General features: G+C 38.9%; 1 protein-coding gene across 19 annotated transcripts in view; it reads right to left on the bottom strand.

Annotated features, from left to right (window-relative positions):
• Window positions 1-191: 191 nt before the first annotated feature.
• mef2d (myocyte enhancer factor 2d) overlaps window positions 192-13,524 on the bottom strand; it is a 49,595-nt gene continuing 36,262 nt past the window's right edge. For 3 of the 19 annotated variants that reach the window (XM_083552822.1, XM_083552834.1, XM_083552833.1), the window contains exons 5-14: window positions 12,030-12,237; window positions 10,934-11,005; window positions 9,967-10,023; window positions 7,383-7,567; window positions 6,964-6,993; window positions 5,621-5,735; window positions 5,220-5,421; window positions 3,471-3,539; window positions 2,190-2,240; window positions 198-737 (exon numbers count right to left, since the gene is read on the bottom strand). In XM_083552822.1, the coding sequence (XP_083408948.1) occupies window positions 389-737; window positions 2,190-2,240; window positions 3,471-3,539; window positions 5,220-5,421; window positions 5,621-5,735; window positions 6,964-6,993; window positions 7,383-7,567; window positions 9,967-10,023; window positions 10,934-11,005; window positions 12,030-12,237 (1,338 nt within the window). In that variant the 3' untranslated portion in view covers window positions 198-388. Of the gene's footprint in view, window positions 738-2,189; window positions 2,241-3,470; window positions 3,540-5,219; window positions 5,422-5,620; window positions 5,736-6,963; window positions 6,994-7,382; window positions 7,568-9,966; window positions 10,024-10,933; window positions 11,006-12,029; window positions 12,238-13,524 lie in introns of all 19 variants that reach the window. The other 16 variants (XM_083552838.1, XM_083552839.1, XM_083552836.1 and 13 more) reach the window with 15 other exon arrangements.

Raw genomic sequence — 13,524 nt, 5'->3', positions numbered from 1 at the left:
CAGAACCATCAGCACTTTAGGCTTGCACATGCACCTGCATTGGCCTCTGTTCATTACTATCTTGCATGTATGTGTGTATATGTGTATATTTGTGTATGTATATATATATATATATATATATATATATATATATATATATATATATATATATATATATATATATATATATATATATATATATATGCAGACACTGTGTGTGTGTGTGTGTGTGTGTGTGTGTGTGTGTGAGAGAAAGAGAGAAAAACAGAAAAAAGGCCAAGGAAAGAGTGTGTTGCATGCATGTGTCTTGGTTGCAGATGAAACTGTGTCGGAGAGAAGTGTGTATGTGTGGTGTTTGTATATGTATGTGTAATGTGTGTATGAGACATAGGGTAGCTCTCGCATATTTTTATGTGACCCAGGCATCCAGTCTCATGCGCTTGATGTTAGCCCCCTCCTGTGACTCTGCAGAAGCCGTTTGCTCTCCTGCTGCTCTGATTGGCCCCAGTGCAGCCGCACTGAAATCCGGAGGCCGTGGCTGGCCTGTCTCGTCTCGCTCGCTGTTACTACCGCTGATGGTGTGGAGTGGCGAGCGGGCCTCCATCCTCAAGGCCCCTGGGTATTGGGACACGCAGAGAGCTGCTGTGGAGATTGGGGTGGTGCGCTCACGGTTAGGAGACACCGGCTCTGACTTGATGCTCACGCTCGGGTTAGTGTTCACCGTCAGAGTGGCGCCGTGAGGGATGGGACCCACTGGCCTGTAATAGAAGTAATAGAAGGACAAAGAGAGAGAGAGAGAGAGAGAGAGAGAGAGAGAGAGAGGAGAGAGAGAGAGAGAGAGAGAGAGAGAGAGAGAGAGAGAGAGAGAGAGAGAGAGAGAGAGAGAGAGAGAGAGAAATTAAAATGAGCTCTGAAAACAGCTTCGTGAGTTATGACAAAGACAAAGTGCTGACAGTAACTACACAGAGATTAAACTGGAGCCCATGACAAAAAATTTTGACAAATCTGCCACATAATCACAATAAAAACAGCCCTGAATCAGCAGCTGTTTGAGACATCCTAATAGACAAAAACCAAGCATCATGGTGTGTGCGTGTGTGTGTGTGTCCTGCTTATGAGGCACTCTGACAAACGGAAGATAAAGCACAGAGACATTGTAGAAGCAACAGGAAAGCAGTTAGCTCCCTAAGCCATGCAGCCTTTTTTACTCCTTTTTACCACTGACAGGGAGCAGTGAACTTTTTTTAAATAATCCACCTGTTTTTAGAGCCTAACAATTATCTACTTAGGCACTGCTGAAATTGAACAACTAAAAATTTTTTAAATATTAATGAACACAATGATTTGGCTTATTGTACTTTTGGGATGGGGCATCTGCTTTCCTATCCAGAAGCAAATTCTTCGCTATCAATAGACAGCAGGAGGACATGTACAAGTGGAGCTTCGTGGCTCACAGCTATCTATTAATTAGTTTGTGTACACTGGAAGAAAGTTTGGTACCACACCATTAGCACTGAAACTTCCATTCAGTTTGACTCTTATTCATTTGTCTAAATAGAAAACTGTGTTTTCTATTTACTGTTGATGTTGAAATTTGAATTCAAATGTAGCTTATTAAAAAAAAAATCTTTAAAATATATATTTTTTCATGTCAGTGGAAAAGGGTCATCCTGGTCTCTCTCTTCCTCTCTCATACACACTCTCATTCAGTCCAAATACTCACTCTGCCTCAACCACAAAACAGTTCCTACTGTGTGTGTGTGTGTGTGTGTGTGTGTGTGTGTGTGTGTGTGTGTGTGTGTGTGTGTGTGTGTGTTGTTCCACAAACAAGACCTGCATGTGTTATTAATCCAGGAAGAAAGAGAGAGGCAGAGACAGAAGGGTGCAAATAACACATCAGCCTTATAAATCTGTATAAAGTGACTTCAGCACAAAGCTAAATATGCCTTGTTGCTACATTTCAACAAAAACGCGAACAAAACGTGACAAGTGACAAAGACGCATCCCAGCCACTTAAAGCAGCAGGTAGACGAGAGAGTGAGAGAGAGAGAGAGAGAGAGAGAGAGAGAGAGAGAGAGAGAGAGAGAGAGAGAGAGAGAGAGAGAAAAATAGTGTAAGTGCAACAAACAGACAGAAGTCAGAAAGGACAGACAGACAGAGGAAAGACAGCCAGTCAGACAGAAAACAGCAAGATTAGAGGAATACAGTACCAGCTGAGCCCATCCTCCCTGCCCAAGAGTAAGCTGGCCTGAGAAGTCACACTGCAGAGAGAAAGACAAGGCGAAACACTAGCATCTTCTTATCAAAACTCCCCCACCCTCACACACAACACACACATTTTTAAAGAAGATGGTGGCATGATCAATGTGGCAGTAGTTCCACATGCACTACAAACACACACACACCCCTCCCTATTCTGTCTGTTCCAGCAGGAAAAAAAACCTGTACAATCATAGACACATGTCTGTCCCCATCAAGCCGAGTTCAACTGTATTAAATTATCATGTGGTTAAACACACAGTCACACAGAGCTTTGGAACGCATGCCGAAAGTGAATACAGGAGATGAGCGTTGGCTTTGATGGAAGCTTGAGATCACGCAATGAAACAATTCCAACAGCAAGTCTAACAGTTGAAACCTGATATAATAGTAAATACTAAATATAGTGCAAGTTTTTAAAAAAACCTCTCTCAAACCTTTCAATGGGGAGACCACAGACTATTACAAAATTAAAAATGATTACTAAATAACCAATGTAAAAGATCTATTAACATTCACATTGCATGGTAGTGTGGGCCTACAAAACAAATTACTCATGGAACATCATATGATGGTGCTTACAAAATAAACAAACTAAAAAACCAATCACATTTCTTTGTGTTGTGTACATCAATATACACTGTATTTGGTATCTACTGTGTTTTTTGTATATACTGTGTTTGGTTAAAAAGCAACAACAACAAAAAAACAAGTAAGTAAATTAAATAGTGATTAATTGAGCTCAAATTGTTTTACTTACAGGCAAGGCTAAATAAATGCTCCTGATTACTTATCCTGCTCTTTCACCACCTTGTGGTCACTATAGGCTACTGTGAACACCGGCCTCCAGGGGGCGCTAAACTGTATGTTGCGCATGTTGGTGACTGTAAGAGCTTTCAGATCCCCAAATTCACATTTCCTCAAAACTGCTCAAAAGCATTTCAAAACAACAATCTACTTCCCATGACTTTATATCCGCCCACACGACAAGCACAGATGGACGGCGAGAGAAAATAGCAGATATAAATCACAAACAATTACAAAGCAAACTGAAGCATGAAAGTGAGGTGTCTGCTGGCAGCAAAAGCACACTGACTATTTCTCAGGCTCAATCAGAAGCTGGAGTTGTGACCGCCTCTCCCGCAGACAGGATGACAGTGTGTGATTGACTAGCACGGTGAGCCGTCAGTGCAGAACTGACCAACACAGAGTTCCCTTAGCAGCCTATTCACCTGACATTAGCGGCCAGACCGGAGATGCAGTTAGCCATCTCCCCGTTCTGTTTGTCTGCACCCCACATGCTGTAAACAGACCACAGAGAGCACACAAACACAAACAAAGGGAAGATTAGAGCAGTTTTAGTCCCCCAACACACACATGCAAACCGCACCACACCTGTGTTAACAGCAGATTGTGTTGCAAGAACCTTAATGCTGCTTAATGCAGCAGTGAGAAATACACAGCTGAAACACCGTAAGCCACTGCAAACCAGAAAACCAGAAAACAAAAAAAACAAACAGCGTGTGAATAAGACTGTACAGCGGGTATATTAGGTATACCACTCCAGCACAACACACACAGCAAACGGTGTCCTGTTTAAGCTTTTACAACTTGTGTGTTGACAACTTTGCTGATTCATATACTTTATAGCCCGAAATTATAAATCCTTTTGCTGCTGCTTAACTTCTCCAGATGGGAGCCTGAAGCTATGTATTAATACTAGAAGTAAACAAACTGGTTAGGATAGAGACAATTTAGCAACACATTTTACCAAATAAATAAATTTTTTTTTTTATTTTACTTTGAACATATGCATTTTGTCACGGGATGTACTGTATTTCCAGTCAAGAAAAGTACATCTGTGGTAATTATCTTAAAAGTTTGACCCTCAGGCTGGAACTCTCGGACGGCACTGGACTAAACATGCGCAAATACTTGATAATAATGCAAAAACTGCAGTGTGTAAGTATTTCTGATTAAAGGAACTTAACTGCACATGCAAATAATGTGCAGTGTGTGTATGTCACACAAACAACCCAGTGGCACGAAACTAAAAAAAACAAACAAACAAACCCACAGCTCATTATAAATATCCACTCATTAAGGAGGTCTCTGATCAGAAAAGACATTCAGAAGAATTTGTAGACATAGTATTTTTCATTAATAATTGTAATGCTAGAATTATCTCATTATAATTGATTAACACACTACAATAAGCTACAAAATATATAAAACCTCAATCAAAGCATGTGATTATATATTTTATATATACAGTATATATATATATATTTTTTTTTTTTTTTTTTTTTTTTTTTTTCTCGCAAAGCTCGAAGCATGCAATTCTATGGAATCCCTCTGTATGAATTGCTGTGAAATTTCATTTTGTATTCACTGCACCTATGGGGCCCCAAAAGTGGAACATTTTATAACAGTAAATGAGGGACTAAATCGGGAATGGGAGGATGTTCCAAAAAGCACATATGAGTTCGATGATTCAGTTATTCACAACCTGATGTGGACACGTAGCCACATAGCATACACTGTGCAGCCCTAAATGTAGCCTAATTTGAAATGTCAAAATCTGATCTAAAATACTCTTAAATATCATGATCTACACACCAGCACAGCTGCACTATATGGAAAGAGCAAAGATATAGACACACCAATAAACGTGACACCAAGCTATGTTGGCGATAAGCCGTATCAAATGTATATCATATTTTTATATATATATATATATATATATATATATATATATATATATATATATATATATATATATATATATATATATATATATCATAAATGTATTAATTTAATCGTGTTGCCCAGTTAACAAAGTTGCCTAACTAAGCAGGAAAAGAAGCTAGTGAGCAAACATGCAGTCAGGTGTTAGTCATGTGCAGGTGCACATTAGTACATAAACCAACATTAATGTGTAAATGTGCGAGTGTGTGTGGGTCGGGATGTGCACAACTTACACAAGGTTACTGAGTGAGGCCAGGCTGATCTGTTGTGGTTGCTGCTGCTGTTGCTGAGCCTGGGATATGGATGGCTGCTGCTGCGGTTGCTGTGATACTGATGGCTGCTGCTGTTGCCAAGTGGTCACGTTACTCGGCAACAGCGCACCCTGTGGTGTGAAAGCCTGAAGAGCTGTAAGATCTGCACTCGTCAGCTGATACTCTAGAAATATAAAATAATAAAAAAAAAAGTTGGATGATCAGGAAAGACATAAATTAGTAAAGATTTTACAATTTATCTCATGCTTTGGTTAACTTTCTAACTTTTGCAGGAACTGCTGATGTGATGGTCCATGTGAGCGAACTTCAGTGCGATGTTCTTACTTTTATGCCACCGTGTTTCCATGTTGTAACCCTCTTACCTGTGTTGTAGGCAGTTGGCATAGAGAATGGGGTCAGGAGACTGGGCGTTGCCACGGAAACCACTGGAGTAGTTAGAGGCTGGGTCACTTGGGAGGCACCTAACCGCTGAGCATTCTGGGAAAGGAGTGAGATGAAGGGTTTAACTTCAATGCACAAAACAAGATAAATCACAGAGCAAAGCAGACACACACTCTGAGGGTGAGTAATATAATGATACAACATTGCAATTGTGATAAACAGCCTTAATGCACTTTCCTAAGATGTCAGGGTAATCCAATTATTTTTTTTCATTCTGTTGAAGTGTTTTTAAATAATTACAAACTGATTGGAAACAGCCGACTTGATTTTAAAGCACTGTGCATCGTGATCCAGCACAATAACTTTTTTGTAATGTTTGGTTTCCAGAAGTTTCCAGTGCTGATTTAAGTATCTCAAGAAAGCCTCTATTAAAAGAAGTCTGAGGAAAGTAGCACTCGCTCTCTCTCACTTGCTGTCTCTTTCTCTGAGCACCACAATGATGAAGGCTAACCTGAAGGTCACTCTGAGTCATGCAGATTCAAACACATGCAGTGCACTCTGAACAGGACACGTCAATAGGGGCTTCGGTGGAAGCATGGCTCAGTGACTCACCAGGATGATCTGTTGTTTTGAGGTTACAAGTCAGTTTATTGCCATTTCGTTTAAAGCATAGTGATCTGTGCATGACTAGGACTGTAAAGTCCTCGTACAAAATCACACTTAAAACCATTAGTTTTTTGCATGTGAGAGAGACACCAACATGTGCTTAAATTTTAGGCAAGCCTAATATACTAATTACACAGATTGACATGTTTTCTCTGCATGCCTGCTCTTTCTCTCTCTCACACAAACATACACATAGAGAGAGAGAGAGATAGAGAGAGAGAGAGTCAGAGAGACAGACAAAGTGACCTCTTTGAAGTTTGATTTATACATATAGTTTATTGTGTCACTGATCATGAATGTACCCATGTACCTATGCATGTGTGCGCACTATAGTAAGCATGCGTTTTGTATCCATATACCAGGTTAGCATCTCATTGTACATAGTGTATAAACTCGTACTCTGATCCTGTGACTATTAACATTTCTGTATTTTTTTTTTTATATTCATTTCAACAACACAATAATCATTACCACTAATGTAAAAAAATAACTTAGTAAACCTAATATCAATTATTGTTTGAGCATGCAACCTAAAGCAAGTCTTTGTGTGGAATTAAACACAATCAGGCAACCACACCATACAAGCCATCAAACAAACACTGCACTACAACCATCATTATAAACAAAGGTTCACAACAGGCAAAAAAACAGTATTCACCTCAGTCACCATCTCCAGCTCCTCATCTGTCTGCAGGGGGTGAGGTTAAATGGACAGAAAAACCGGGGATTATAACTCCAATGGGAAAGGAAATATTAACAAATCCCTAAACTGTTCTAATGATTTGGGTAAAACCTTATCTAGCATTTACGGTAATCAAACCTGACTGCTTTAAACTTTCTAAATTTAGGCATTTCTGTCAGCTGATTCCTTTTAAATCTGTGTGCGCTTTGGGTTTTCTATTATTATCTATAGACCTTTTATTTTATATCTGGGTATGGTGTTTTGAGAACTGTTTTCTTAAAGGTTCTGATATGGACCTGTATGCGCAGTGCGTGTGTTTGTGTGTGTTTGTGTGTGTGTGTGTGTGTGTGTGTGTGTGTGTGTGTGTGTGTGTGTGTGTGTGTTGTAGCTCTCACCAGCTGCATTAGATTCTTGCTTTGAGATGTGATGACGCGGAGGTCCGGCTTACGACTGCTCACCATCTGAGGGCTGGACGGAGGTGGAGATTTGGCTTGGACTACTTTCCCCATGCTATTACCATTTGAGACACTGGAGACAGACAGGAGGCCTGGGGAGGCCCTGGCACTGATGTAGCCATTAGCTATAGAGAGAGGAGAAACAAATGCGTCATGGATGCGTGTGTATATATATACACATACATATACATATACACACATATATTATATATATATATATATATATATATATATATATATATATATATATATATATATATATATATATATACATATATATATATACACACACACACACACACACACACAAAACACTGGAAAACATTTTCAAAATTTGCTTGACCCAGCGCACAAATGCACATGGGGACATTTTCCAGTGTCCTACCAGGAAAAAGACAGTGGTTGAATATTTGCACAGCAGGAAGAAAGTCAGACTAAGCCTGTTATAGTTTATCCCACCATGCTTTTTGCATTCTGAAACAACACTTGCTCAGTGTTACAAATGTAATCCCCTGTGTACCAGCTATAACCCGATTATGACTAAATTAAAGGGGAAATTACTGGTAACTGTTGTTTAGTCTGTGCCCTGTGTGTCTGCTTATGTGGTATAGAGCTGTGAGGGCTGCATGTGTGAGAGAGGAATGAAAATGAAAATTTCACAGAGGGATGAAGCGCTATATAGCAAAGGTATCACATGGAGAGAAAATAAATTATCAGGATTAATCTTTTTGATTATTACTAAGTCAAACTGTAGTACTAAGCAGTGCTGCCAGTTGATAAATGTTGGTACAGAGACATAGGCCAAAGGACACAGGTGTGGGATTTCCCATGGCGGCAGAGTCTCTATGAGTAACACTCTGACATGAGACAATCATATACATCCATATTATACCTCACAGAACACTCTGCTGCAAAGCTAAGGTGATTACTGTTGAAATGGAAATCTGTTTATCATAAACATACTTATATATATATATATATATATAGTTAAAAAATATACACTTTTAACTAGTGGAGTGGAATAAAGAAAATAGCAGTGGGACACTGCTGAGAGAAAACACTTAAACATGTAATAAAATAAGTAGTACAACAACACTGCTTAAATATTAGCTGAGAACATTTAAAACAAGTTAATGAAACACCTAGGGACCAAAACTGGAAAAAGATTTGCAGTTTGGTATTCCCATGTCCCATCATTCTACCTACTCACAAAGCATTAGCATCAACAGTGTTACTCTGAGCACATGACATTATTACTGTCACTTGTTGTCTGGCTACATCAGTGTAGTTTGGTGGAAACGTACAGCACACAGAGCTGCAACAGTGGTGCAAGTGGAAGAGCCAGTGAGCATCATCAGAGGAACTCTGAATTATCCAACAATACCTGCTTGGAATAAGTGCAAGGTATGTGACTATAGATCTAAATATGTAAGACAGGGTGTCATATTTTATATATATATATATATATATATATATATATATATATATATATATATATATATATATATATATATATATATATATATGTAAGCCCCTCTCCCGTTCTTATTCTGTATAATGTCCCTCTCAGTCTTTCTGTCCTCCCGCACTGGGGTCTGATTACTGCAGGCAGGCGGCGGGAATGGCAGGAATGTAGTGTGACGTCAATGCTGACATTCCCTAAGCTCCTTCTCAACTGCAACAGCTGAGAATGGAGGCAGAGAAGCAGTGAAAGAAAACAAGAAAGAAAGAAAGAAAGAAAGAAAGAAAGAACTGAAAAAAAAGAGTGAAAAAAAAGCATGAAAAAAAGAAAAATCTAAATCAAACAAGGACTAAAATAAGGAAAGAAAGAAAGAAAGAAAGAAAGAAAGAAAGAAAGAAAGAAAGAAAGAAAGAAAGAAAGAAACAAGAAAAGACAACAAGAATTTATATTTTACTACTTCTCCTTCACTCCTCTTTTCACCATCTAAAAGTTTTAACCTGATCCCCAAAACACCAGGATGTGCCATAGTGACAGTCGCTACACAACAACCTGAGCAGTGAAACTGTGATCTCTGGCCACATTTGCTCTTTGATGAGCAGGCGCTTTCATTTCCAGCTGTCCCTGTGTGTCAAGACTACATGTGAGGAGCTCTTGGCCATCTCGGGGACAAGTGAGATATGGGGAACAGCTGAGAAGGAACTGTATGGAAAAGCAGAAATGTGTGTGTGGGGAAAGCAGTGTCAGTCCACACCATTCAAGTCATTCAAAGTTGTCATTTTGTTCACCCCGCCTCTTCCTGTGATCCCTAGGGGTCTGCTGTTTACAAGCTAGGGGAGCGCTGTGACCCTCAGCTGCTGATTACTAACAGGTGTGTTTGTGTGAGCACAACTGTGGGGAGAGGAAGACCGAGACTGCCTGTAAGATTGACCTCTGCTCAATAGCTCTTACTTCAACAACATCTCTATCATACTCTACAAACACCTGCTTACTGCCATCCCCGCTACCCAGACCGAGAGGACTGAGCACCTGAAGAACGATGGATAGGCAATGAATAACACTCACCCACTGGGCTTGGGCATGCCCCATTTGAGTTATTCAGGTCACCTCCTAAAAGAGCACCTGAGAAAGAAAAGTTAGAAAGGAGTGGTTGAGAGGATTAAACTGCCAATATGTGATAATTTAAGTGCCACTTTTAAAACACTGTTAAATTCATACAGCTTGGCCATGGAAGAGTTTGAGATAAATACTAAAGGCTGTATTCAGCGCTAACTCACAGTAAGGCATTAATACCATAATTGTACACGCTGGTAATCAGATCGCAGGCGTTACTGCACATTAAGCAGTAATGTGCAAGTGTGATGTGAAGTGTGCAAATAAAATGGACAACATAAATGACATTCAAGGTTAATATTACTGTACATTTATAGACATGACATTCATTATTTTTATGAATCGCACCCTGCAGAGTGCATGATTTTACTTAATACACACCACTACCAATACTTATTCAGAGGACTTCATTTTATATGGCATGCTAATTCAAAAACTGAAAACAGTCAAATAAAAGCATGAACAAAAAGTGCACAGTACATGCAAATGCTTTAATGACCTCAGCTTTGTAAAAAAATGTATAAAAAATAAATATGCTGTGTAAAATACAATTTTATAGGCTGACTGTCAAAAAATATTGATGCGATTTAAATAATGATTTTACTAGTCACATACACTTCAGCACTGTGCAATTCTTTTTTTTTTGTATATCCCAGCTTGTTAGGAAGCTGGGGTCAGAGCACAGAGTCAGCCATGATACAGCAGAGAAGGAAGGTTGTAGCTTAGTGGTTAAGGCATTGGACTGTATATCCGAAGGTTATGAGTTCAAATCCCAACCACATCATGCGGTCACTCATGGGCCCCTGAGCAAGGCCCTTAACCCCATAGCTGCTCAGTTGTATGAATGAGATAAATGTAAGTCGCTCTGGATAAGGGCATCTGCATGTAAATATAATGTAAATGTAAGATGGTTAAGGACCTTGTTCAGGGGTCAAACAGTGGCAGCTTGGAGGTGCTGAGGCTGAAAGACCTGACCATCCAATCAGTAACCCTTCAAAACACAATCTTTTTAATATATTAGCAATACATTACACAGCTATAAAATATTTTTGTTTACATCTCGTCTATTTTTCATTTAACTTTTGAAATCGTATATTAGTCTGACTGTTGTTCTTTCGTGTAACTTTCGTTTAGTCTGTTGCTTTTATGCCACATAATTTTGTTTTAAGATGGGTTTCATTTGTTGCATAGGAATGGCAGGTCTAGAATTGATACCAAAAGAACCAGAAAAAAAAAGAATATTACTTCCTTATACATTTATACCTGTATGGGTCTCATATGTCTTAATCCCAGTGTACCCAACTTAATAATCAGCATTATTCTCCATCCACTGCTACACCAGTGTAGCTTTCTTTCTTTCTTTCTTTCTTTCTTTCTTTCTTTCTTTCTTTCTTTCTTTCTTTCTTTCTTTCTTTCTTTCTTTCTTTCGTAAAATAAAAAAAAAAATTAACCCGCCAATGTTGTGTTAAAACGTTTTTCTTTTCATGTCACAAGATTTAAAACACCTTGCCTTTAACACAGAAATGCAGTGACAATAGAAAATAAGCCTGTATTGTGCATGCATGGGTTGTACATGCAACATGAACCAGGAAGTTTTTATTATTTCCATCAAATGCTTGTCAGCCTGGTCATGCAACAAAGACTCAGGTCATGACTCTTTGTATAGTCAGTCGCAACACTTAGAGCACACAGAGGCTGGTTGTGCCGCAGTGAATGAAATTGTCTACGTGTATGTGTTTAAGTAAGTTTTAAAATAAATAATAATAAAAAAGAAAAAAAATAGAAAAGAAAAAATTGACTTGAACTACAATTTGGATCTGGGATCACATGACCACATGAACAATAGTAAGACAGTGAGTAGATGTTTTGAATTTCTGTGGTTCCTCCATAAACACCACAAGATAAAGATTTTGACAGATACATTTTGGGTGACTGTGCAAAACAAAAACAAAGAAAACTCTCTGTTTTTAAATGTATCCATGTTAGTGTAGACATGGCCTCTGTATCATTCTCACCTGCACTGGCCGGTCTCTGTGGCAGACCAGGAGACACTGTGTTCCTCTGGAGCTGTGGTTGCTGTGGTGACAGGAGGCGAGGGTCTGTGAGCGTAGAGGTGACAAAGGAAGTGGTAACAAGGCTGCTGGGATTGCTGAAGGGCAGAGGACTCTGACTGGACACGGGCACTGTGACTGGCATGGAGAAAGTGGGTGCTGGCACTGTAGACTGAGAGCACAGGTAGAAAGGAGTTAGTAATGCCTTTGCTTTCTTCATATACCATGCACACATGGTAACATACAAAATGAAAAATGTGCATTGTAATGTAAAAACACACACATTTTAATAGCATGCCAGTGACTTGTGCAGACTCTCCAGAAGCAGAGCATGTGCAGCTAAGACAGAAGTACAAAGTTAATCTCACTGAGCCTTAAAATTCTTAAAAGGAGCTACTACTCTGACACTATATGACCAAATGCTTTTCGACTATGTCAAAGACAGATTATTATAATAACAAAGAACTTTTCAACATCAAATTAAACTTTCACAAACTACACTTTATTCTGTTTCTATTGGGTCTGATGAAACATGGTCTTGCGCTGCTCCATCGGACACCTTCAGGCCAGCTAAATAAAAGTTGTGGTGACTAGCATTTTAGCACTCTGTGATGTACAACTAGCCACTTCCAGTACTCTGTGCACTCAAACTGTCCTCTAGCTCTGATGAAGACCCATTTAACCATGATCCTCCACAAAAAGCAGGGTCACTAAAATTAGAATGTGGGCCGCAACGAGCCTCTTGCGTCCTGATTTGGACCCAGTTTAGCAGTCTGCTAGTTCAAGTTCTTTGTCTACTCGATGCTCTGCTGTTCTATCTCTCTCCAACTGACTTGAATCATGTAAATAGGAGTCTGTTCATCCTGTACAAGCCAAGAGGAAAAAGAAACCTGCCTGATTTTTCATAATCATTGAAAAATACCAAGGGAAAGCGGCTCAAGTTTATTGATATAAACACAAATTATTCACACTTCAACTTAACAGAGAAAATTATTATGCAAAAATCTAAACAAGTGAAAGTTCCAGTCAAGGCTTTGACATGTAAGAGATACGGCATGAGAGGATGTGCGATCATAATAAAATTAACAGTATCATGGTGCATAATTAAATATTTGCCTATTATAGAACACCCAGTCACTATATTCCTCTTACACCATAGCAATTTCATTCCATTTTCATGACATCAATGACATCTTTTTAAATAACATACTTTTGACATCATCCTTTTTATTATTGTTTAGTTCAATTTAATATTGCGGAACGCCCACTAAACAAATTACCGCTTATACAGCTATACACCATTGCCTCTTGTTCTATTTTTCTACCTCTAAAAGTTAATAAGATAAAAAATTTGCAGCTTGGCTTTGCCTTGTGGAAAATAAACAGATTGCTTTACCTCAAAAAGTGGGCACACAAAAAAGTCTTGTTCCATAAATGTTAAAATATCATCTTGCTAACC

The sequence above is a fragment of the Silurus aristotelis genome (genome assembly GCF_946808225.1).
Source record: "Silurus aristotelis genome assembly, chromosome: 1".
NCBI classification, from domain to species: domain Eukaryota; kingdom Metazoa; phylum Chordata; class Actinopteri; order Siluriformes; family Siluridae; genus Silurus; species Silurus aristotelis.
Note: the sequence above shows the minus strand (reverse complement) of the source record. Positions and strands in the feature narration are given on the sequence as shown.